The following is a 27,472-nucleotide window of genomic DNA, read 5'->3' as shown; positions in this document are numbered from 1 at the left end:
TTTAACCATGTAGCACACATTTTGGTGCTGTCACATTCTTGACAATGTTTTCCTGCACTTTATTTAGATTGACCAGCAGGTGTCCCTAAGGTGCACTCAAAAACCCAAAAAATTAACCATCTGGCTGAAAACTTCATCTAATCACCACTCAAAACATTTTCTGCATGACAGCTTTTGTTAACATTTTCAAAATATCATAACACTGCAGTGTAGGGAAAAAAAGGGTCAAGGGTCAAGAGTCCATCTAAAGCAAACACTGATCTCCATCATGGTAACATCAAACTTAATTATTTATTTATACCTCTGTTAATTCTCAATAAGAACTTTTGTTTGAAAAGTCAATCTTAATAATAATAAGCGAATCTGGTAATGTTGTTTTGTGGAGTTGTTTAATCATCCTCTGCTGAAAACTTGAGAGATCTTGTAAGTGTTTAACATTTTGTTGGGATTTAAATGATTTCTGTTGAGTTTTGTGGGTTACCATTCTGCTAAAGAGCATGATGGACAGAAAGCATTGTTGTTATGTTTATTTATTTAAAGGAAATAACTGTGTAGTTATTAATGTAGTGATGTATACATCAGCTCATGAATGTGCGTTGTGTTTTACAATGAATTAGTAATTCAAGAAAAACTTGTAAAATAAAAGGGTTGTTTTGTTAAAATGAAACTTTCAACAAATTTTTTTGCACTTCATTTAAAGGGGACCTATTATGCTTTTTCACTTTTTGAATTTTAGTCAGTGCGTGGTGTGCATCTTTGGGCATAAAAAAGATCTACAAAGTTACAAATCTGAAAGTCCACTCCAAAGGGAGATATTTTGTTTTTAAAAAATCTAAAACTACAACGAACGGCTCCTTTGGACTACAGCGTTTTTTTCCGCAAGTAATGATGTCACATGCGGCCCAATAGAATATCATTAAAATAAATCCCGCCTACGGAAATTCAAACTGTTGGGGGGTGGGTAGGGACGAGGTGGGGGATTAGCCTAACTTTAGCGATGCAGCACAGAGAGTCACTTTAACGAGCTGCAGCGTGGTGGGTATAAACACAAGCATTGACTAGAGTGGCTGCTTCAGAGCAGTAACGCGCTACAGACATGTTCAGTATAGGGGTCGAAACACATGCCGAGCCCGAGATCTACTCCGGTTGCCGCGTCGGAGCCGTAACAAGTGTTTTTTAAAATGCATACATACTAAACTTGCACTAGAATAGGCCAGGCAGTGATGATGTTCTTTGATAATGTAAATGTTAGGCTGCTTTTTTGCCTTATGCTGGAGCTGGTTTCGGGCAATGAAAAGGCCTCCTGTAGCGAATCGATGCATTTTTGTAAGAAAAATATCCATATTTAAAACATAAGAATCACTTTAATCTAGTTTGCGATAACTGCTTTGGCAAAGGGGCGTAGCAGGATGGAAAGTCTAATCGCAACGCAGTGGGACAGCTAACTAATCACAACACATTTTGTTTTTCAGAAGGCGGGTCTTCATTGAACCCGGAACTAATCTAGCCATTTGTGCCAGGCTGGGAAGAAATGTATTGTAATAATGTAAATCATGTGAAAAATAATGCATTTTTCCATCCACCAAGCATGAGAGCATGTTCTAGTACACCCCTAAAACAAAATCAAGACTTTGTGAAAGTGCATAATAGGACCCCTTTAAATTAAGATATTTTACTTTAATTTTTATGGTTTTAGTTTGGCAGCCATTGCTGCCAGTCATTTTTTTTACAGCTTACTTTTTAGTAAGTAAAAGGAATAAAATGCAAACTCATATGCAAATTGTACTTTCCCTAAATAAATTCAGCTCAATAAACCTATCCATTTAAAAATATATATATTATTTTCTGATCAATATTTCATCAGGCTTTACAGGGGTTAAGCTTGTCAGACATCATAGAAAGATACATTTTTTGGCACAAGTGGCACTGTCTCCTACGAATTACCTATTTGAAAGTATTAATTGTACCTGCACTGATCAAGAAACTTAAATGTCAAATGTAAAAATATTTATGTTTTGTCTTGTAAAAGTTGCATCCTATTGGCTCAGAAATCTGAGAAGGCATGTGGTACTCAGTTTGAATGGACACCTCTGATTACAAATACACTTCATACAGTATATTTAATTCAATACTTAAAAGATATTAGTAAAGTGTTTATTTTACTCAATATTTGTGTGCTGTGCAGTTTTAGGCTTATTAGTGTATTACACTATGAGCGTAGTTGACGGCATTAACTGTATTAAAATCGACAGTAAGTTGAGTGTACTGTGCCGAGCTTTTGAGTTTCCAGTTTTCCATGATGGGCAGGATATTACATACAGTATGTTTGGCTAGGTTTTGAAACAAAGATAAATACCTAAATCTCACCCTCATTTCGTAAAATCCCCATAAGAGTCTTGAGGAAGCCTTCCTGCTTTCCTGCTAAAGACAGAACCTGGATGCGAGACTTCACACAGTCTATTGGGTACACAACCAGCCACAAACAGGCACCGCCAAAACCTCCACTGAACATCAAGGGCACCACACCTGTCAGAAACACTCGGATAATTAAATCTTCAAAAACATCTTCCATGCAAAAAAGAAAATCATACAGGTTTGCAATGACATGAAGGTGAGTGTATGGTGACAGAATTTGGATTTTTAAGTGGCCTTCCCATGGACTGACCTATGTGCTCTTTGTCTCTGCCCATGTGGTGTGCAAACATTGAGCGGCTGAGTTCATATCCTCCAAAAAAACAGAAGTATCCAGGTACCTCTCTGACTATAGTGGTGGTGAGACCCTGATAGAAACCCAGAGGACCGTTTGTGCGGAGCACATTTCTCACAACAGACCACACCGTGCTGAAAGAGAGAAAGGAATTTCAGCAAGATATAAACTACCGAACAACTATCATTTTGAGGCAATTTTTGTTTAAGATCAATAATATAATAGGTACTCCGAACTTAGGACTTTTTGGTTACCAACATGCTTAAAAAGGCCTCCTATTGAATACCAGAGAAAAATGCACATGGTAACCACATGAGGGCATTTTTAATAAAAAGAAAGGTATTTCAGGGAATTCTCAAGGCCTTGCAAAACATGCAAAATAATAATAATTAAAAAACGATCTAAAACAATCTAAATAAGGTCTATTTTTAGAAATTAAATTAAAAACTAGAAAAATTTGAAATTAGAATTTGATTTCTTTTAAATTATGACATTATTTTCAATGTCTTGTTAGCGTAAAATAAAACTCTCATTGGTGTGATGCATAAAAAGTTATGTTGGTTAAATTGAAAATTTATGTAGTACATCATAGTATTTATTTATATATTTTTTCAATTTGGGTTAAAAAAAATCATGATTTCTGTGCAAGGTTTTAAATGCCTTAACTTAAAAAAAAAAACTACTGTACATTAAATTTTTCCTGATTTGACTTGAATCACAAATAATCTACACTGGAGCATTACGAATGCTTAAAAAAAAAAAAACTAAAAATATATTAAAAAAAAAACCTTAAGCAGACCTTTTCTGTCCGCTGGCAATCTTGCCGGATGCCTCCATTTCATGCATGGCCTGCAGCTGACATTTAACCAGTTCAGTGGGGCATAAAGCCAGAGAAGAGAAGATAGAAGCAACAGAGCCTGAGCAGGCCTTCTGAACATCACTGAAACACACAATACAGCTGATAATCACACACTGAATTTCAGGACAGGTCACACTGACACTGTTATTATTGTATCACTATTATTCATGTATCATTTCACGTTGAATCAAATGTAATATAAGTGACTGCAAATCAGTCAAGATATACTTCCATTTCTGAATCAACAGTGACACCAAACAAAATACATTCAGTAAGATAGATTTTATTACATGCTGCATCTTTGAACGAAGAGGACTAATACTTAATTATGATCATTATACAAAGATTAAATTAGAATAAAATAAAAAAAAAATAATATAAAAATATTTTTAATATATTATTACAAATTAAATTTACTTCTTCTCTACACTTTTTGTTAACAACAGGAACACAGGAATAAAATAAACTTCAAAAAAATAGTCCTAATGATGACCATGGCAAAGTCAGAAAAGGATAGTCAGTGGCCCAGGACAAAACAACCAAGGCTATGATGCGGGCAGTGGAGGAGGAAGGGTCAAGGAACCAGATAGAACCAGTGAGTCAAAAGAGCTGGATGGATTTATGGTATTTATCTATTATAGAATATATAAAATGTCATGGTTCATAAATATCCCATAAATACCATATTAGCCTTTTTCAAAGTACTGCCATTTGATCCTATTATTGGGATCCATTATTATTACTACATTTTACATAGTATTTTAAGAGGTGACACTGTAACCCTTGTATTGACTATAAACATCTAATGTTTATCCAATAAAGAAAGGTGCTCTGAACATGCAGGCTGTGGGTCACATGACAGTTTCTGTCCTAGAGGATTGAATTGCATCATGCATATTGAATGGACTAGTGAAACATAAGCACATTACCGTATGTAGCCAAAAGGGTAGGAGATGTGTTCAACACTTCAACACACACCATATACAATATATAACATTAACAGCCCATATCTTTACACAGAACATCTTTCATGATTTCACTGTATCTTTATAGTTACTCCAGCATGTTGACAAGCACTAACAAATAAGGACCAAAAATGTTTTTTTTTTTTGGTCATGGTAATATGGTAATATATATATTTTTTGTTTATAAACAATAGATAAAATTTAACTTATAGCGAAAACTGGAGAGAATTGCTCTCCAGCACACAATAGAAATTATAACAACTGGTAAGTCTGATTAAAGTCAAATTCATAAAAAATAAAACAAAATGTCTTGTAAATTTCAAAAATACAAATGTATCAAAAATCAAAAGAAATTTGGCCCCAAATGAGCCAATAAACAGCAGTGCTCAAAGTACATACTGTAGGCCTACACATACAGTATTGCAGAATTTGCCCTGAGCATGTCAAGCTGTGTGTGTGTGTGTGTGTGAGAGAGAGAGAGAAAGTACATATTTCAGCTTATGAATAGCATTTTGTATTGCAAGTGTTTGTTGCACATATTGATGCCTTGATGACAGTGGTAGGGGCTCAAACTTAACTAGTAACTAGTTACATGTATGGGATTACATAATTTAATTACAAATATAATTGTAACTAATCGGTTACAGTTGCTGAGAGACAATGTATAGTTAAATTAGTTACTTGTGAAAATTACAAAGGGGTTGCATCTGAATATTTTCACACAAATTTGATTAATTTCTTTCCCAAACTGCATTGACTGCTCAAAAAATATGAGACAACATGCTTCAGAAGTTTAGGACACAAAATAGGACACATGCTTATTCAATAACTGATTTATTTCCATATTTGGGGTTATGTATATAAACCCATATTTGGGTTTATGTATATGGTCACAGCCATTTCACCCTGCAGCCCAAGACTGGCTACCCAGTGAAGCTAAGCAGGGCTGAGCCTGGTCAGTACCTGGATGGGAGACCACCAGGGAAAACTAGGTTGCTGTTGGAAGAGGTGTTAATGAGGCCAGCAGGGGGTGCTCACCCTGTGGTCTATGTGGGTCCTAATGCCCCAGTGTAGTGATGGGGACACTATACTGTAAAAAGCACCGTCATTCGGATGAGACGTTAAACCGAGGTCCTGACTCTTTGTGGTCATTAAAAATCCCATGGCACTTCTCGTAAAGAGTAGGGGAGTATCCCCGGTGTCCTGGCCAAATTCCCTCCTCTGGTCTTTGTCAATCATGGCCTCCTAATAATCCCCATTCACTGAATTGGCTCTATCACTCTCTCTCCTCTCCACCTGTAGCTGGTATGTGGTGAGCGCACTGGCGCCGTTGTCCCGTGGCTGCCGTCGCATCATCCAAGTAGATGCTGCACACTGGTGGTGGTTGAGCAGAGATCCCCCCATATGATTGTAAAGCGCTTTGGGTGTATAGCAATACACAATGAAAGCGCTATATAAATGCGATCATTCATTCATTCATGTATATAACCCCCGCTACTGTAAGGTTAACCCTGCATGCTTTAAAAGTTTCAAAAGGAAACTTTTTTTATCCAATGGACTCTCTTGAAAATTCCTACCCCAGGACAGTTGTCATTTCCTCTACAAGACAAATCATATTGTGTTTAATAGCATTCTGTGGTGAAAATGACAACTTCAATATTTTTTAAATAAATGGCTGACTACATTTTCTTGCTAAGGCTAATTTCACAGCTAGAAATGTATGTTATCCTAAATACAAAATTATTTTCACATTTTTCTTTTCATTTGACAAAATATTCTGCTAAAAATTTATATTTACTATGAATTTTTATTTGTGTTTTATTTCACACATCTAGTGGTATATTAAAATATTAAATTGCTTTAAAACACACACACACAGAGGTTTGTTTTTGTGAATTGTGGGGACATTCCATAGGCGTAATGGTATTTATACTGTACAAAGCGTATTTTCTCTGGCCCTACACCAACCTACATCTAAACCTAGCCCTCACAGGAAACTGTGCACATTTTTACTTTCTAAAAAAAACTCATTCTGTATGATTTATAAGCCTTTTGAAAAATGGGGACATGGGTCAATGTCCTCATAAGTCACCCTCTCCTTGTAATACCCATGTCATTATACAAATTTGTGTCCTGATAAGTCACAAAAACACGGCAACAGTGACTTCATTATGAAATGAATGAAATTGCATTCTAAATGCACAGACATTAATATGGAGTTGTTTTTTCTGTTTGCAGTTGTAACAGTTTCCACTCTTCTTGGAAGGCTTTCTACAAGATTTTGGAGTGTTTCTGTGGTCTTCTTCTGTGGCACTTTTTTTTGCCTGTTTGTCCAGTAGGGCATTTGTGAGGTCAAGCTCTGATATTGGATGAAAAGGCCTGTCTTGCCATGTTCATTGGCGGTTGAGGTCAGTGTTTTGTGTGGTCAAGTTCCTTCACACTAAACTCATCCAGCCATGTCTTTATGGACCGTACTTTGTGCACTGAGGTACAGTAATGTTGGAATAGAAAAGGGCCTTGCCTAAGATATTCCCACAAAAAGCATAGTGTAATGTCTTGGTAGGTTGAAGAATTGAGATTTCCCTTCACTTGAAGTAAGGAATCCTGCTCAACCCTTAAAAACAGTTCCATATCACTATTTCTCCTCCATTACACTTTACAGTTGACAGAGTGCAGTCAGGCAGGTGACATTCTCCTGGCATCTGCCAAGGTCACTATTACAGACCTGCCCATCAGACCAAACAGAAAAGTGTAGTTTGTCACAGAACATTTTCAGTGTTCTACAGTTAAACGGTGGCATGCTTTACAACTACATCTGATGCTTGCTAGCTGCTTTTTTATCATGGAGACCCACTCCATGAAGCTCCTGCTGGACAGCTGATAGTAATCTCATTGGAGGTATGGAACTCTCCAACTATAGAATCATTACAGCAATGCTTGACCTTTATGCACCATGTGCCTCAGCACTCCGTAAACCCCACTCTGTGACTTTACGTGGTCTTCCGCTTTGTGGCTAAGTTGCTGCTGTTCCTATACACTTCCAAAACCATTTACAGTTGACTGTTAGATGAAATTTCACGAACTGACTTATTGCAAAGTTGGCATCCTATCACAGTATGACGTCTGAACTCCCTGAGCTCTTCAGAAAGACTTTCACAAATGTTTGTAACTGTGCTTGATTTTTTTTATATCTTTATTTTTTTATATATGTTCATAGTTATCATATATTAATTGTATAATGATAATTCTAACAACTAATAATTCATTTTTATGACGGATTTTCATAGTTTAAGTGTTTGAAGCTTAATGTTCAATGGTACAATGGTATATCTTATTATACTTTGTGTGGGAGTTCACTGTAATGGTACCCCACCTGAGTTCTGTGCCTCGGTCCAGTCCTGAAACAAAGCGGACAACATTCTGGCAGAGGCCGTAGCTCATGAAGAGCACAGCGTTTTCAGCAATGTTGGCTATGAGGGCAGGTGTGGTGCCCTGATAGAGCCCTCGCAGTCCAACCTGTTTGTAGACTGAGACGAAGCAGTGGACAAAGCCTCTGTACAAGCTGGGGAAAGTCTGCATCTTCACCTTGGCTGTATCGAAGGGCTGCCCACTTAACACGCATGCAATCCCACCTTACAAAAACAGAAGAAAAACAGTGCAGAACATGCCTGAAAGTTTTTAAATAAGTGATCTTTCTTGTTTCTTACTGTAACAAAATTACTATTATTATGCAACATTTGTGCAAATCAGACAGGTGCAACATAACGTACATTGTATTATAGCAGCCTGTGACTGTCAAAATGACAGTGGATTAATTTTTTATATATAAACATTCTGGATCCGACATGCATATAAAGCCACCCCATATATAAATGTAGAAAGGAAATTAATAATACAAGGCAGTTACCACATGCTCCAGCTGACAGATCAATGATGGCTTGTGTGACAGGATGTGGAGCCATTCCTGTAAAGTGTAGGACAAACGGTTTAGCTCAGATTCAGATGTAGAAAGAACAGGATCAACAGGATACTTAATAAGATATCAATACTTAATAACATTAATAACATGTTAAAAAAATAAAAAAAAAGTATCATCCTGCACCCGGGACACTGAAAAACATTTAGACATTACTAACACATTTGAATACAAAGAAATGGCAAGTAAAGCACTGAATACAATTTTTTCAGTTTTAATTAGAAAGACTATTTTGTATTAAGACTGTTTTTAAATATTTTTTGTTAATCATACACCAATAATGTGCTTTATCCACAACTTAGAAAAATCATTTTTACAGTGTGTTGGTTGAAGGCCAGACAGGCTCCTGAAGGTATAAGACTAGTGCAAATACCATGGTTCATATAAAAAAGAAAAAGAAAAACAGGTATTGCCCTGGTGTCATAGCCCGTTAAAGAACATTACATGAGGTTAATTCCTAAATAAGAAGAGGGTATGTATATCTGACCTGTGAGCTTTCTATTAATAGTCTTAATCTTTAAACCAGATTTAGAGGGAATCCCCCCGAGGAGACAAGAGTCCCTTTGAGCCTAACACTGACCATCTGAACCTCTTCATGTGCCAACATTCACATGCCAAGATCAAAACGTCTTGGCAACATTAAACTAAGCTATTGCAGTCTTACATATGTTCTGCACGATAGCACAGAGAAGGTATTCACACTCACCCGCCCCTTATTCTGGATCACACTCTGTCCTGGCAGCAGACACTTCTACAGACTATATCCAATAATGTGCTTGGTTCAAGAGCCTCGGAACAACCCGTCGCGTGAAAGGAGTATCTTACTACTGACGCAAAACACACCTGAAGCCGGTACTAAACACTCACACTTCCTATATCACCACCACAGGTGTGTACATGCCACAAACGAAGGGCAAAGGTGTTTACGGTTCGTCATGTGGGGGCTTCCTGGAACCACGTACCCTGGAAATAAGAGAAGGCGGTCGTGTTGCTGTCATATCCTGCAGAAGTTGTTGACTCAACATCAAGATTGTGACACAAGGTCACTTCATCAAACGCGATATTTGAGCACAAGAAATTCCAGGGACACTGATGTATTATAACCACTAGATGGCAGAATAGCCTTGAGTATACATAAGCATCCAAACTATGTACAAATAACGTAGTCATGAATTCTTACAAACATTTTATGCAGGTACACAGTATGGTCTGTTGGTATTGATGTAAGAATATAATTCTCCTTGCACACATATTTTAGTTTCTTTAATGTAAAAATACTTCAAATCAATAGAAATATACAAGCATGTACTGATATTATATTTTATATAACATTTTTTCTTTTTTTTTCATATATATTAAGTAATATATTGCAAATAAGTGTATTTTTGTATTTATAATAAATACACCAAAACAAGTTAAAACAGATTTAATAGCCTAAATAAACATTGTTTCATAACACACTGGCATTGAAAGGATCTTTATTCGTAATAACCGCTGTGATCAACGGAAACATCTTGGTTGGAAAATCAAGCGTCGAGGCTGTTTCTGTTTCTTTTTTGTTTTCTCTCTTTGACTTCGATGACTATTTTGTTACAACATAATTAAACAAACAAAAATAAGCGCGTATGTGTATGTACAAGCAATATAATGTCGATAAAAAGCCATGCAGTCAAAATCGCAAGTGTTTTCATATCATCCAAACTCCGTGAAAGTTTGTTTACTAGTTTTTAAAGGACGAAAACACTGCTTGTTTCGCTTTCAAAAGCGCGCCTGTGATTGGCTGTTGCCACTTGTCAATCATGTACGTGGGCGGTGTCAGGTGACATATGATATTGAGTTCCAGTAAGCGCACTTAGAGTTTTGGTACACAGACATTCAACAAGCGACAGCACAGGACTATCACAGAATACTGGACTGGACTGGATTACAAAACTTTATAACAACACCAATCTGATGTCGTTCTAGCCACATTGTGACTTTTAAGCCGTTTTCAATGTAACTAAGTCAGTTTAAAGTAACTGCATTTTCTTTCTGTTTATTGTTTCGCGTTTCACGTCATATTTTCTTTTGACAATCATATGTGACATTTTAAGAGACAAACAGTATTACTGGTACCATGGCTGACGCAGCCCAAAACCAGATGGTCGAGATCGACCCGGACTTTGAGCCGCTCTCCAGACCCCGCTCCTGTACTTGGCCGCTGCCGCGGCCGGAGTTCCCCAACCCCGCCGCCGCCGACTCCAACACATCGTCCCCGGCTCCGTCCGTCAAGCAAGAGCCCTCCAGCAACACGGACTTCATCAACAACCTCAGTTTGCTGGAAGAGAATGAGGACTACGCTGATCAAAAGCCTCTCATGTTGTGCGGCGATTTTCAGTGCCAGGAGAACTGCATCCACCAGCAGCAAATCCCGAGTCACCAGCAACAGGTGCCCGTGCTCTCCTCACCGGTGGCCGCTGCCGCAGCAGCCGCGGCAGCCGCTCAGCGCAAAAGCAGCTCGTCCAGACGCAACGCCTGGGGGAATATGTCATACGCGGACCTGATTACCAAAGCCATCGAGAGCTCCCCCGAAAAACGGCTCACCTTGTCTCAGATCTACGACTGGATGGTGAAAAGCGTCCCTTATTTTAAGGACAAGGGGGATAGTAACAGCTCCGCTGGTTGGAAGGTATTTATGTTTTCTGTTTTGGTCTGTACACTCATGCGTCAGTCACTTGCGCCTTGTGTTTTGGGTTTTTACGGCAAACAGTTTAACTTCTATAAATGCGTCTTGGTTACCATGGTTCCCATTCAAGTTGCGCTCCCATCCAGCTGTTATGAAAACAAAAACGCGTCTTGTGTGAACGCCCCCATGTCATGCGAGCTTTAAGGTTTTGCCCAGTTGGTATTGATTCTTGCTGTCCCGTGCGGCCTAATTACTGAAGTTTGGGAATGATTATTATGCATCCATCACTTATTGTTTTAGGATTGTCATGGGATTGTCAATAGTCTGCATTCATTGTCGTGTACGACAGATGATTGCTACTCATTACATGAAGCACATGGCGAGGTGGTGCAGTGCAGTCAATAGTTCAAGTGCTGACCCATGTCACATGCAGGTCCCAAGTAGCAAGTGTTTTATAGATGCCTGCTGACAGCAAAAACTTGCTTTCCACATTTCCAGGTAGAACTCTTTGGAGTTGAAGTTAGGACAAGACAAAAACTTGGACCCAGCCCGAATACCCATAAGTGCCAGACCACTAAAAAAACACCTACAGATCCGGTCACATTAGCGAAATTTTGTGGGATGAAAGGTGATTTGTTTATTGTCAGTAATGCAGTGAAGGCTGTAGCACAGCTCAGACAGATGTCACTTTCAAACGAAGCGGCTTTCTGTTGGTTAGTTAACACATTTAACTCTTATTACTAATTTAACCCATATTTCTCCTGCAGAAATTTGCATAGCAATGGTAAATATGACCACACCTTGAGACCCGAACTAATACAACACCCACTAAAACCCAGACCAATACAAGACCCTCTAAGACCCAAAAACAAGACCCCTCAAATGGCCAGCTTTAGACCTGGACTAGCATTGAGAATATGTTGCACTTATTCAGCACACCCCCATGAAAATTCATAATTCTGTTTAACTACTTTTGGTGAATTGATGGCTAGTATTAGTTTATATCTCAGTTGTACTGACCGATTGATTTAGGGGTGGACCTTAATACTTTTTTTCCTAAAAGGTGTACATTTCCATACAAATCATATTGTACAAGTTTATATGATATTTATTGCAACATTCTTTAATGAAGAAAATCATTTTTTTTACTTAGTTTAATTTTTCCAAAAACAGACATTACATTATAGAAAATATTGATTGATTTTATTAACTGAATAAGCCTTGTTCAAAAAAAAAAGGGGTAAATAAATTTTTGAGGTCATGAAAAGACACTACACAGACTAGAGGTTGAGATTTTTTGCCAGTTTTCGTACACTCAAGGTAGAGTTCAACATAAGTGTGACCCAGATCTATAAGACTGAGCTTTGGTCATGTTTATGTGTCATGAAGGTCAAGATGTCAAACAATAGCTGAAGGAACGTGATAAGGTGGATCCCAATAAATCAGTTCGGGTGACACGATGTCTTACGTTGTTGTACCACCGGTATGCCTGAACCACCCTAGCAACTGGAGAAACAGGAAAACAGAGCTTTTTATATCCATGGAAACGTCTTCGTCAAGTGGGTTCAAAGTTGTGTTGTTAGGTGTAGTGCATCATCACACCGCACGCTATTAATATCCGCGGGATTAACTGTCAATACCCCTCTGATGTTTGCCAAGTATGCAAGCATGGCGGTCTACGCATGCAAGGAAAGATCCACTCCACCCTCTGATTTATTGTGTGTCTGTGTGCCAGCATTCCACAATTGTCATGCTTTTGTGCGTCTGTTGGGGAGGTGTATATGCATTGATGACTGAATGCATTTGGAAAAGGGTGCGTTTTACCTCTCTTACCTCTGATGACACATAATTCTTAGTAGCACTCAGTGGCTTTTCCACTCTTATTGGAAGCACATCTGATAAACCTGATGTCAAATCTGTGTGTGTTTGTGTTGTGTGGTTGTAAAACTGATATGATCTGTGTGGTGATTGGATGCTCAGTACGTGTGACTCATAATGGGGCAATGTTTTTGAGAACCACAGGAAATTTCCCACAGGAACTGTTCAATTTTATTCTGATCTCATAAACAATGTGGCGCTGGTAATGATCAGTTAAAGGGTCCCTCGGGGGCACAGCCTATGTCACTCCAAACCAATATGCCGAAAGGAAGGAGAGATTGAAAATCCTCAGTTTTAAGTTTTTTTTTTTTTAAGTTTTCTGTAACAACCAGACACATACACCATTATTAAAATTTTATCTGAGGCTGTTTTGTTGGTGAATGTCTGATATCAATTAATGTTAATTTAAGATTTTATTTTTTTGCTTTTTAGTATATTTGTTTAAGATTATATTGTTACATTATTGTTATTATTATTATCAGTAGTAGCAAAAATTCAGTTTGAATTAATTTAATTTAATTATTAAAATGAATAAATTATTAATTATATTGTGTTCATTAAAAATGTTTCAAAAAAGAATAAATACATTGAGAATAATAAGAAAAATAAATAAGTTTTTTTCTTGAATTAATTAAGACTACATGGTTTATTTAAGCTTTTAGTTTGTTTTTGTTTTTTGTTTTTTTTGTTTTTTTAACATTCATATGAATTTCAATCCAAAATCTTGAAATATGTAGAAAAATGTAACTCTAAACTGTAATACAGGTTGGTAGACATCTTTCTGCAGGCAGTCAGTTCACAGGGACGCAGGCACTTTACTTTTTGCCAGCTTGATTTTCTCCATAGAGCTGGTAGTCACACAGAAAAAAAGCAAAGGTTGAGAGGGGAAGAAATCTATCCACGCTGCTCCTTGCACGCTCTGATCGTGATGAGAGAATTGAATCTTTGACAGCCCCGTAACACCCCCAATCAACTCACAGTGCTGAATCATCTGGCTAAATTGTCAGTTTGTGAAGCAGAGAAGAGCTCTGTATTGCTGCAGTCTGGGCTTTAGTCCAGGGGATAAAGTAACTCTTTTTGAGAAAGTAACTTTGAGTTTAATGTCACACCTCCAAAGGGTGAATTCTTGAACCCAGGTTACTGTAGTCGGGTCACCCTTTATTCTGTTCCCACAATCCACTGGAAACCAGTGTCAGTTACGATAGCGCACTGATGTATTTTTGTATCAAGATGTTCACAAACTTTGGCATGTGAAATTTACATGGTAGCAGATGTGCTTAAAGACTAACGACTAACTGAGCATTCAAAGGAAACTAAGTGAGTACCAGACACTAAATACACATTCCTGAATTGCAAGTTGAGATAAATCATACATTTACTGTCTCTTAAACTTTAAGGTTTTGTTGTTCCGTTTGGATACCTGTTTTAATATTTTAATATACTGTTTTGAATTTAATAATAATAATAATAATAGTATATTGTATATAGAGGAGTATAATAGAAGAGTAAAATATATATCTAATCTGAATAATTCAACTCTAAATAATGTAATATAACATTGTTCATTAATGTAAAAATGTGAATACATACAATTTATTGAATAATTATAATTTTAATTTATTTATTTGTCATCATACATTCTTTTTAGAATTCTGGCTGTAATGTGATATCTGTAGACATAACTGTCACGTTTAGACATGTATTGTTTAGAACATTTTTCTTCCAGATTTTAGTGAATGACAAATTACCTCTATTAATAGTAAATGGAACCTAGTGAGTCAGCCCTCTCTGACCAACTTGACATGATAGCTCATCTCTTCTCCACAGAGAACATCCATAGCACATCATTTGCCATCAAGGGACATTTGTTGACCAGACATTAGATTTCAGATCTCAAATCAGATCATTACTGTGTTTTAATTATTTAGTTCACTAATCCACAGGTTCAGTCTAGTTGGACTTTTCAATTCAGAACTTGCACAGGCACCAACTATGACAGTGCACATGAGTCTGATGCTTTCTGTAGAGAGGCTGTTGTGTTGTGCTGTGAAGTCTTTTGTGAAGCTCCTGTGGTGTATATCTGTCTGTAGAGTGGTAAACTCTAGTTGCTCTTGCATGTGTTGGTTTTGAAAGGTTACATGTGATATAAGGTCTCTGAGTGTTTCTAAACAAACATGCCTAGACGGTTCGGTTTGATCTGTGCTGTGTTGTTGCTTCGTCTGCTCTTGCTATATCTATGAAACATACGTCACTCTCGCAGTGTAAATATTTGATGCAGGTCTCTGTCGCCAATCACTTGAGCGCTCTTTGATGTCCACAATCGATTTTCCTGTCCTGTGGTACGTCACACTTTGCTCTTCTGATAACCCATCCTCCAATCAACTGACACTTTTTGAAAACCGTTTTCAAAACATAGACCGCAGTTCAGGTACATTCACCCCGGCCATCTTAGAAAACAGTTTGGCTCAGAAATATTGTACAAGATTTTTGTATGGTATAAAAGCAACCATAAAATAATAATGTTAATAATAGTAATAATAATAGTAATAAAAATCATTGTCATATTATGTAATTTTATTACATAATACCTAAATGTAAGAATAATGTTAAAAATAACATTTAGCTATATTTATTTTATAAGTGTGACTGGTGTTTATTTTATATTATTAATAGTAAATATTACTATTATTATTATTATTATTATTACTATCATCCTATATAAGTTTAGTAATATCTATCATGGCCAAACATTTGGTTGATATCAGTCCATAACTATTACGTTAATGTGAAAGATGATTTTCAAAAAAAGATTTTCTGAAAGAAAATCTGCAGATTCCATCTGACCCTGTATATTGTTTATATAACTGATGCAGCAAAATGCATTTTTTTTTCTTTAACCGAAACCAATGTATTTTCCAAAACATTTTCAGTTAGCGAAAAAAACAAAAATAAAAAATATTTAAAAAGTTTATTTAATAATCAATTAATGAATCAAATTTCATTAATAATAAACACTCAAATGAGTTGTAAATAAACAGTTATTTATTAGTTAATTTATTATTATACGCCATTTTTGAGATACATTTTTTATTGAGGTCACAAGTTGGGCTCAAATCTGACCACGACTGTTCCCTGTGATGTTCACATTGCCTCCTGCTCTATTACTGCGAGAAAGAGCAGTTAATTCCTTGAAGAGCTGAGAACATTAGATGTAACTTCATTCCAAGAATCTCATATTTTGGCCGAAGGAAATCTGTGTCTTGCTTGCGAAGCTCCTGCTGGGACAGTGCAGTCAGCTCTTGTACTTGAGTATGAAGGATACTTGCATTCGTCCAAAAGCCCTGACCTCCCCTCCGTTCTCACCCCTTCCCTTGTCTCACATTTTGGCAACAATCTCTCTTCCGGCTGTCGCTTGTGCTTACGCATGGGTCGCTACACTTAATCAAATATGACTCTGCATAAACTGGGTCATTGACTGTTATTTTTTAACTGTAAAAGCTGCGCTAGGCCAAAGAGACGGATAGAGCACTCCTCAGCCATCCCCCTAAGGCTCTGGCTGCCTAACGCACGCTTTCGCTTGAGTTCAGATAAGGCGACACTCATTAAAGGTTGCATAATGAAACGTTTACTGGAATCCGAGAGCTTCAGGCCAAAGTCTGGTGCCACTTGTTAGTCAGTGGAACTCCTTCAGCAGAGAGTGAGTGAGACGGGGGTGGCTCTGCCTCTCTCATGCACTAATGTGACCTGCATTTCTAAACGCAGACCCAACAAACTGACATACAAGGGCCGGTGGACATGTAATTTCGGAGCACATTCCATACCAGGCCTTTAGTCTTGCAATAAACCTCTTTTAACCTTTCCCTTCGTCCTGTCAGCTTGAGGTATCGCTATCTTTTCTTTCAGTCTACACCCTGTTAAGGTGAATGTTTTATGTGCTGAATCACTATTCCTGGCATGCGAATAGTAGCCATATGTATATGCAAGTGTATACGTGTGAAAAGGTGTTGTCTATGAAAAAAAAACAGGGTCATACTGTTGTGCTTTTTGAAGAAGCGTTTCTTTTGAAAGGTTTGTTTGGTTTACTTCGGACTCTTTAAAGCAGGGGTATCCAATCCTGCTACTGCAGGGCCAGTGTTCTGCAAAGTTTAACTCTAACCTGCCCCAACACACTTGCTGAAAGTTTCTAGTAATCCTGAAGACCCTGATTAGCTGGTTCAGGCGTGTTGTAATAATTTGGGATTTAGGAATCAAACTGATCTGGTCACAATATTTTGCAACTCACTGGAGGGGAAGATTTTTAGTGAATAATGACTTAAATTACTTATATCTGTTGTATGGTTTCAGAATATAGCTCACAAGTTTATCACAAGTCACACATTATGGTCCTTTTCCCATCATTTTGGAACCTGACGGCCCCAGTCCTCATTCACTTCCATTATATGGAAAAGGCCAGGATATTCTTCAAATAAATCACCTTTTGTGTTCTACAGAATAAAGAAAGCCTACAGATTTGGAATGATGTGAGGGAATAAATGGAGATAAAAAGGACTAAAATATCCTATCCTGCACCTGGAGGGACAATGTCCTGTAGAGTTTAGGTCCAACCTGCCCCAATGCTCTTGCCTGGAAGTTCGTAGTAACCCTCAAGACCTTGATTAACAATTGCAGGTCTGTTTAATTAGGATTTGAACTAAACTCTTGATAGGGGCCCTCTAGGAGCAGGATTGGACACCCTTGCTTTAATGTCATGAAAACAAAAGAAAATAATGATTTATCTTTGCACATATTATTTGCATGGAAGTCGAGAATGCCATCCTAGCCCTCTATTTCTTCAATAGACTGTTTACCTTTTTGACCTCAGAGAATGCAGAAGAACCAGAGACAAGAAACAGAAATTTACGTTGCACCCTTCTCCAGACTAAACATACCACTGACAGCGAAAAAGGAAATAACAAGAGCAATGTTTGATATTCTTCAAGTACCGTGGGATCCAAGGGACACATTTGCGAGCACTGAAAATATGTTCTGCAGACTTCTGCTGTTCTGCAAATGCTTGGCAGTACAGCATTCAAAGAAATCAGACTCAAGCAATTCATCGTCATTACAGTATTTGTTCTCAATTCAGTGTTTCCCCTAGGTGTATAGCTTTTATTCTGTACTGTACTCTCTGTGTAATAACGAAAACATTTATTTCAGTGAAAAAAAAAGTCCCAAAACTTTTTAAACAACAATCTTTTTCTTTTTTTCCCAGGAATTTTTGTGTTTTAATTTTTCTGATAATCAAATGAAGGCATTAAACATTTTTTTTGATCAAATGAAAATTAAACCCTTTTATTTTTTGCCAAACAAACAGAGGTTTACTGTTAAAACATGGAAAAAAATTGTGTGAATATTCAGTTTAAAACGTTTTAATAATAATTGTAGTATTTATTTTCTACAATTAAGTGGTTAATCTTGTAGTAATATTATTTTTTATCATTTAATTTTTTTCATTTAAATTTGGCAGAAATAGGAATATATAAAGACCTAAATTTTACTGTACAAAAGTCATCACTGCGAGCGTCATGCGTGCTTCAAGCGTGCTTCAGTATTTATGTAGTAAACAAAATTGCGTCTCTGCCATTCATACATACAGAGGCAAACGGAACATGCAGGATTCATGTTTAAAGTCTTTTAAATATAGTTTCAGTATTCACACTAGTGCATGTCGCAATCTGAATTAAGTGACAGACCAACTTTTGATTAATTTATCCAAAAATCAACGAATTCCTTGGCATTTCGTGCTATAGAGTAAATTCCGTTTTTGTGAATGGACTCGCGATCCCGTCTGTGTTTTTGCGGAGAAGAAATTATAGACGCACGTCCATGTAGAGCCAGAAATGACATGCTGTCGTGTAAATAATAAAAATACCATAAGGTTATTTAGTTTGTTTAATAAAAGATTATAGACCTGTTCTATAGGAAAGGTAACCTTAAATGACTTCAGTTGAAATCTGGTGCTATATTGAAAATAAATTAACTTGACCTTCGGGACGCCCCTCTAATATAATGGTAGGGGAAGCTGCAATGGCTACACACTTTCCAAAGGGAGAGACCATTGCGTGAAATTTTCAAAGCCTGAAATTGTCTCAGAGTTTACTAACAGTTGTTCTTATTTTGTTTATCAACAATGAGCTTAGGCAAGCCAGTGTATTTTGAGCCATGTTACATAGCGATCTCAGTTCCCTCACCTATGATGTAAGAGTTCGCTGTGGTAAAACCTTCCAAGTAGGACAGTTCCGGCAAGTCCGCAGCAGACCTTTAAAACCATCTGCTGGATTTAAACTGTGGACAAGGCGGAGGGGGGAAGTATTTTGGGGCTTGACAGAGCCAACAGGGGTTAGCATGCTTCTCCCCACACCCTCCTGTGCCCATCTGCCTGTCTGGGCAGGGTGACAGGGTGGCGTAACCGGCCTCACTGTGGTCAGAACACGCTGATATCTCGACGGACCGCTGGCCACAGCCCAGGGACAGAACATCACATCCTCATGATTCAGTTTAACAGGGTTGAGGATTGCATGAGGTAACAGGCCACAGAGCTGCATGTTGGCAAGATTGCTGTTTGGGTTGCAACATGCTCCCCCAGCCCCAAAACATCTAAATACAAGGAGAAAGATGGCAAATATTTGGACATACATGTCGGACGGTTTCACCACTGATTATATGTTTCAGCAGTAATGTAGACGTTTGGAGCCTTGGGCTATTATAAGGTTACCAGACTTTTGAAATGAAAACCGGGGGCATTTATAGTCCAGCAGTTAACATATTGTTCAGATTTCCAATGTTATTATCTATGAATTAAAAAAAGGGTTGTCTGTCTATGGTAAATGAAGTACTGCAGTATGTCACCCTTGGTTGTTACCACACAAATAAATTTAGGCTTCCCAGTCAGTATTTAGGTAGCAACTGACTTAAAGTTTGTGGCAGTTTTCCACTTGCAGCTCTTTCTACAATGTTACAACATGGTTGCGTGACTTCAATCACGTAATATTAACCTACAGGTCAGAGATATTCTGGAAATTTGGCACAGTAAAATCCAGCTGAAGGAATTTGCACCAACTGGTTTGTTTTTCCTTTTCTTTGCTAGAGTTAAGAGCCCATCTGATGGTGAGAGTAGACATACTGGACCATTTAAAACCAAATAGTCATGGGGAGTGAGTCAGAGTGAGTCACAAATTTGTTTGGTATGGCAGTAGGTGAGCACGGCACCAGTGTAAGAAACTCTGGTCTACTCCATCTTAACTGTAAATCAACACTCTCATTAAAGGACTCATGTGATAGAAAGATTTTCATGCGATAGATAGATTTTCCTTGAGTTAGAAATAACATAGATATCCTCTAACTTTCACAATGCAACTTGTACCATTTAACGAAAATTTATCAAAAAACATACAGTTACTGTCATTATGAAAATATTAAAAATGTAATCAACTAAATTCAGTTTATTTATCTCTCTATCTATCTATCTCTCTCTCTCTCTATCTATCTATCTATCTATCTATCTATCTATCTATCCATCTATCTGTCTAGCTACACTATTATATTCATTTAGTAACAATATGCATTATTTTGAAAGGCACAACATTTCTGGCTTTGTTTGGAGCTATTTTCATCTTTGACATTGAGCAAAAAAGGTTAATTCTGACAATATTGTGTCCAAAATATAACACAATACTAACGTACAGATTTTATACAACAGTTAAATAAACAATCAAGATCTTATTTGAGATTATGCTCATATTTAAGAAAAAACTCTTGCACTTTTGCACTCTTCCTGATGTGAAATTGCTAAACTGTATAATGTTATATAAACAAAAGACAAAATGTATTTTAGGGGCATATAACTACATTCTAATGGGCTACATTACACAGTCAGTTGTCCTGCACTATATTTGTCAGGTGTGGACCAGAGCAGGGCGAGTTAATAACAGAATAATGGATTAATCATTTTAACACTTTTTTTTCTCCTTCATAATCGGACCAAATTAAGGTGTTAAATTGACATTAAATGCATTAAATTGATCGAAAGTGACAATAAAGGCTTTTACAGTATTACATAAAAAATGAAATGCTTCTTTCTAGCTATCAAAAATCCTGAAAAATGTATTATAGTTTAAACAAAAATATTAAGCAGCAAAACTGTTTTGACATTGATAACAATAATAAATATTTTTTGAGCAGCAAATCAGCATATTACAATGATTTCTAAAAGATGACAAATGTTGACAATCTTTTCAACCTTTTATACAGGCACTTATGTAGGTCAGCACAATATTATGGCAATATAATTGATGTATAGGTGTGGTGTGATGAAAATAAAATAGCTTTGTGCACTTTGCCAGCAGAAATTATGTTTGTCATTAGGCAGCACTCTTTCGGAAGAAGATTGAGCTGTCACGTCACATTTCCTGTTAGAAAGAAGAGGTTCATCTGCTGCTGAGTGACAAATGAGGGAGTCAGACCGATAAGAGCAATGGACAGGACCACCCAGAATGATCACAGGGGCCACCACTCATCAAGCTACACTTTGCCCCTTTTTGGGTCATTTTTGTACATGGAAGTGAAAGAGAGAGAGAAATATGTGTCTTTATGCCAGTATTTGTGTGCGAGTGTATTGTAGCCGTCACTTTTATGAGCCCGCCGGCTGCCGAGGCCCCAAACCGCAGGCATTACCCTCTCCACTGTTGTGCAACTCCTGCCCTAAAGCGATTATACGTGGTGCCTGTCAGACTGGCCCACTATTATGACACATAGACACAGAGTGACTGGCTCATGCACACTCTCACACAGACATGCCTTTACACACAATATTCAAACGTTGACCCACTTCCGTGCCAAAAATCCTATCAAGTATTTCATCTTGATTTTGTTTCAAGATTGCTAGAGAATATGGAGATGTTAGCCTTTTGTTTTGATCAGGCTTACACTGTGAGATTTTATTTGACATCATTTACATATCTACATTTGCGTTTTCCTGTTTTTTTTTTTTAAGAACAGACAAATTGTGTAACTGGTTTTACAACAACCTCTGAAGGGCCCTATGATTACAAACAGGGAAGGAATCAGAATTTAGTCATAAAAAATGTGATTCATATTGTGGAATAGTGTTGCATGATATACTGTTACTAAAAATGTATCACGACACCCCGCTTTAAAAAACGGTACAATTCCGCATTTTACTAGTACCGGTACTTTAAGAAAGCATTTTGATAAGAGCCGTATTAACACTGTTTATTTAGGGTTCTATGATTAAAGCGAATCAGACAACATTGAAGGAATTGCGGGATGCCGTCATAAAACTGTATAACAAGGAATATTACGGATTTTGCCTATTTAAATATGTATCTTTCACATTCTGCGCGTCTCTGTGTGAATGAATGGATGCAGTTTACTACACACATACTGAAGCCCACATGACACTCACGGTATTTTCAGCCTCTGACGCCTCAATATATCAGTACATGAATACATAAACGTACTCTCTAGAACTGCTGTGAGAGTCAGTTCATGAGCATTTTACCGTTAATTTTAAGAAAACCCATTCTCATATGATATACAAACTGAAACGTGAAGGCAGCAACCTGTCAAAATAAAAGTTCGGACGGTAATATTGCTTAATGTAATGATAGTACTACCACTAAAAATAAAAATATTACTAAAGCAATATTTAAGGAATATTTACAAGAAAATATATATACATTTTATGTTTTTTTTATTTACAAGAAAATTGTAAATACACAAGAAAATAAAATAAATAAATAATAAACCATTCTTTATAAAATCTAATTAATCTTTATAAATTAATTAGACATGCTTTTGATTATTTATTAAAATCTAATGGAAAACTGATGGAATGCAGAAAATGAATAGAAAACAGATTCATAGAATTTAATCAAAATAGAGCTCAGTTTGAGAAAAATACTAAAACATATTTTATAGGGCCTTAAAATGTAATTTCTGTTAAACTTTTAATTGCTGTTAAATCGTATACGTTTCATTATTTAATTTAATTAGACATGCTTTTTGATTCATTTTTTATTAATGTAACCAATTCAAAACGGGAAAAAATGGAAAAAAGGAAATATTAATTCATTTGGAAAAAATAAAACTAATTTCATAGGACCCTATTTATTTAATTTGTGTCTTTGTTTTATTGTATTTGTCCTTTAGTTTGTTATTTTATAATTTTTTTAAAGGGGGATTAAGTGCTTTTTTTAAATAGATAAAATAACTATAACCTCCATTTGGATCATCTGTTGTTCATTTACTTTACCTCTCATTCTGCGCTTTTGTTGTAGTATCAGTTCAGTAGTAGTATCGAGATATTTTAGTTAGGTATCATATCGGAGTCAAAATTTTGGTATCGTGACAACACTATTGTAGAATCGCATAGAATTTGGCTAATTTTTAATGAATAAATATAAAAAAGAAGGTCTGTACAATCAATCAAATTGTGAATGTACAAGTGTATGTAAACGTAAAAGTGCAAAAAGACTGCTATTTTAATGTGAAGTCTACCCATCAAAATAAAAGTTTGCTTGAAGAAATTGAAAGTGACAAATATATTACTATTGTACTGTAGTCATATCAAGTCACTTTTATTTATATACCACTTTTAACAATACAGAATTGTGACAAAGCGGCTGTACAGTATTAAATAGGAAGTAGTGCATCAATAATGCAAACAGTAAACACCCAATTTTCAGTTAAAGGAAGTTCATCATTGAATTCATTGATGTCATCATTCAGCTCAGTTCAGTTCAAATAGTATACGATATCGTTCGAAAATTAAGTGTCCCCAACTAAGCAAGTCAGAGGTGACAGCGGCAAGGAACCAAAACTCCATCTGTGACAGAATGGAGAAAAAAACCTTGGGAGAAACCAGGCTCAGTCGGGGGGCCAGTTCTGGCCAGACGCAGAGGACTCATCTGGTTCCAGTGGTCTTGTGCCGATGGCCGTCCAGGTGATGAGGTCTTCACTTGGGATCCGTCTCTGGGGCTCATCTAGTTGACGTGGTCTCCGCTGACATTCAGGGTTGTAGAAGTCCTTTCTAGGTGCCGATCCATTGTCTGGGCTGGGTACGGACTGGTTCCGGGGGAGTAGGATGTTGTTCTCAAAATAATAGTAATCATCACCATACAATTTTAACAGTGGATCTCTGTTTTGCAGGACTTTGTTTCCCAAAAAGTAAAAGGAGTTATTCAATTTTCACTAATTTTCAATCATTTTTAATGTTTTATGCCTTCATTTGATTACCACCATTTTGATCATTTTGTATTAAATCATCAATCCAGAAAAATTTAAACTGACAATGCAGAATTCCTGAAAAGATAAAAACATTTCATAGGACTTTATTACTGTACAAATGTAATAAATCAAAAAATTATTAAAGTTTTATGGATTCAGTTTATTTAGACATGCTTTTTAAATGATTAACGATTAATGATTAAAATCAAATGTATCTGAATCATTACAATTACAATCTAGACATATTAAAATGGAAGAAAATGGAATATAGGAAAATAAAAAAAATTGGGGAAAAAAAAAATTTCAATCGTTTCTAAAAAAATTTTTTTTGTATTTTTTTTTTTACTCACTAAAAATTTGTTTAACCCCATTAAAACGGAAGCAGGGAAAATTTAAAAAGGAAAAAATTGGAATCCAGAAAAAAAAATAAAAATAAAAAAAATAAATATATATATATATATATGTACATATATATATATATATATATATATATATACATATATATATATTTAGGGAGAAATAAAACAGAATTTGGGGGAAAAAATAAAACTTATTTCATAGGCCCTTCTTTTGACTGTAACCTGTTTTCACTGGTTCTTCTGAGCTCTGTGTATGTGGCAGCTGTTTTTGTGATAGTGAATTCCTGGTTTGAGGCCGAGCCATTTGGGCAGATTAAACGTGTGCCCACATGTGTGCTCCGTTTTGTTTCAGTGAATCATTCATGTCATGTTAGCCTGCCGACTCACTGAGGCTGAACACAACACAGTAGAGTGAAAACAAGTGGCGGGAGTTTTAAGCCTCTTCACTCTGTTTTGTTTTGTTTCTGCTTGTTCGCTCCATGTTGTTGATGTTTTGGTGACCAATATTTCCATGCGTCAGTCTCTTCCTGTCACAGGCGCTGGGGTTTCTGTGACTCACACAAAACTTGGAGTGAAAAGCTGGATCGACCTCTCAGTGGAATGTGAGTCTGTAGTGTACGTTTATATTATAGTGACTGTAATTTGCATTGAATGTTGAATAAATCCAAAAACTAGTTCCAAATTTACAATCTAAAAACAAGTTCAAACTGCTTCCTGCTAAATATTAATGTACATATTAGTGCTGTCAAAATTTGCACATTAATGCAGGCGATTAATTTTTTCAGTTTAACGGTGTTAAAAATATTTAACGGAGGGACAGGGATAGGGCTGGCCACCCCACTCACAACTGCTGCTTCTGTCTCTTTTTTTCTTGAGGCAAAGTGCGTTTATTTAGTCACAGAAGATTTTCAGACGAGCACTCTGAGATAAGATCCCTGTCGCATTCAGCATCTTAAAATAATATCAGCCAAGTAAGCTAATAACCCAGCTGCTGTGATGTCTGTTAATCAAAGAACAAAAAAAAAAAAAGGAAATCAATAACTTAACTTGTAGCTTCAAGGATTCATTCATATTTTATTTAGTATTAAGTGTTTGACAACTTTATTCCATTTCTTTATATTTCCTACTTTCTGAAGCGCTTACCTTAGAAGTTGTTATATTTTAAAAATTGTTAAAAACAGTGATAGCTCTCAATTATGCAGTAATGTTGAATGGCTATAGTCAATGGTTAAATATTAGAAAAAAAAAACAATTTCCTAGAGATATCATATTGGTATGCTCACCTTCAGTCATAAAAAATATTTTAAAAAAAATATGAAAAATATGCAGTTTCTATGTTGTTTTTACTTTCTACATTAATTTAAAGATTGAATGTAAAATTATATAAGCGTATATAATATAATATAAACATAATTTAAAAACTTTGTATATAACATTACATCACATTGTAATAATAACATTATAATGTTGTAAACATTATAAATCTATTAATTATGCCATTTTTTATAAGGATTATATTTTAAAGAGTAGTAATAATTTTATTATTATTATTATTATTATTACAATATACATGATTATTATTTATATATGTATTATTATAATTGTATTGCCATCAAATACATTACTATATATTAATTATATAATCAAATATTTATTAGTAATTATTAGTAATTAATTGTTATATTAATTCTAATTATTATATTAACATTCTAGATATTGTAATTTATAATATTATGATGTCTACAATTATAATTTATAACCAAAGGCATATTGTAAAATAAAAATATAATTTATATAAATACTATAGTAGATGTACAATATAATAATACAATATATGTAATAATACAATATAATATAAAATAATTATATATTATTATATTAAATTAAAATATATATATACATCCTGTGTCCACATTAGTCACAATATAACCATCAGTTCTCCTCTATTTTGAACTCATGACTTTGAATAAAGTCAAAGCAATGCGGCAGTGCGCTGGTGATGTCATCACTGAAGGAGAGAGTGCTGACTCTGACGCCGCATGAGTGGCCTCTTCCTGTTCTCCTGTTTCCTCTAAATCACCTCCCAAGCCTTCCTTTCATCCTTCCCTTTCTTAACCTCTTTCCTCTTCCACATTCCTCGTCTCCCACAAGGAACCGTCGGAATGTTACAGCAGTTGCAGTGGAATCTGCATGATAGGGCTTTTGGCTGATGCTTCATGCAAGCCAAGAGTGATCAAATAAAACGTGCAATTACATCTGGCCTCTGATCCGCACACGTCTTTACTTGATCTGGACCAGAACCGCTTGTGCTGCTTGTGTTACTACAAATCATTGTATTTAGACATTAAATCTTTTTATTCTCATTTATATATCTGCAGTTGTCTCCTCATTAATAATAATAGTTATTGTCCTCACTGTAATATAATGTTATTTTAGTATCATTATATACTATTATTGTATTTAAGAATAATATTTTTATTAGCTTTTATGTTTAGCTTTTTTGTTTGTTTGTTTTAATTTTAATTTATATCTTTTTAATATTTTATTTCAGTTTTAGTAATTTTAGTATTTCAACCTAACATTAAAGGCAGGATTTCTAATTTTCAATCTAATATACTTATATTTTATTTTATTTCAGCTATTTCAATTATAAAATAATTGATAGTAGTTTTAGTTTTAGTTAGTGGTCGACCAATATCGTCGAGGCCAATATATATATATATATATATATATATATCATATAAAATGATATTTTAATTTTTTTTCATTATCGGCGT

The 27,472-nt window shown here is 35.9% G+C and overlaps 2 protein-coding genes across 3 annotated transcripts in view; one reads left to right on the top strand and one right to left on the bottom strand.

Annotated features, from left to right (window-relative positions):
* Positions 1 to 736: 736 nt before the first annotated feature.
* Positions 737 to 9,598, bottom strand: slc25a15a (solute carrier family 25 member 15a). Its single transcript, XM_051129818.1, is given in 7 exon segments — positions 737 to 754; positions 2,357 to 2,526; positions 2,666 to 2,841; positions 3,507 to 3,647; positions 7,905 to 8,163; positions 8,439 to 8,495; positions 9,214 to 9,598. Coding segments are annotated over 6 exon segments (819 nt in total). The 5' UTR covers positions 8,494 to 8,495; positions 9,214 to 9,598.
* Positions 9,599 to 10,342: 744 nt separating this feature from the next.
* Positions 10,343 to 27,472, top strand: part of foxo1a (forkhead box O1 a) — a 41,873-nt gene continuing 24,743 nt past the window's right edge. The window contains exon 1 of one of the 2 annotated variants that reach the window (XM_051129393.1): positions 10,343 to 11,175. In XM_051129393.1, the coding sequence (XP_050985350.1) occupies positions 10,624 to 11,175 (552 nt within the window). In that variant the 5' untranslated portion in view covers positions 10,343 to 10,623. The remainder of the gene's footprint in view (positions 11,176 to 27,472) is intronic. The other variant, XM_051129392.1, reaches the window with a different exon arrangement.

This window comes from Labeo rohita, chromosome 15, assembly GCF_022985175.1.
Source record: "Labeo rohita strain BAU-BD-2019 chromosome 15, IGBB_LRoh.1.0, whole genome shotgun sequence".
NCBI classification, from domain to species: Eukaryota; Metazoa; Chordata; class Actinopteri; order Cypriniformes; family Cyprinidae; genus Labeo; species Labeo rohita.
This window is presented reverse-complemented; position numbering and strand designations above follow the sequence as displayed.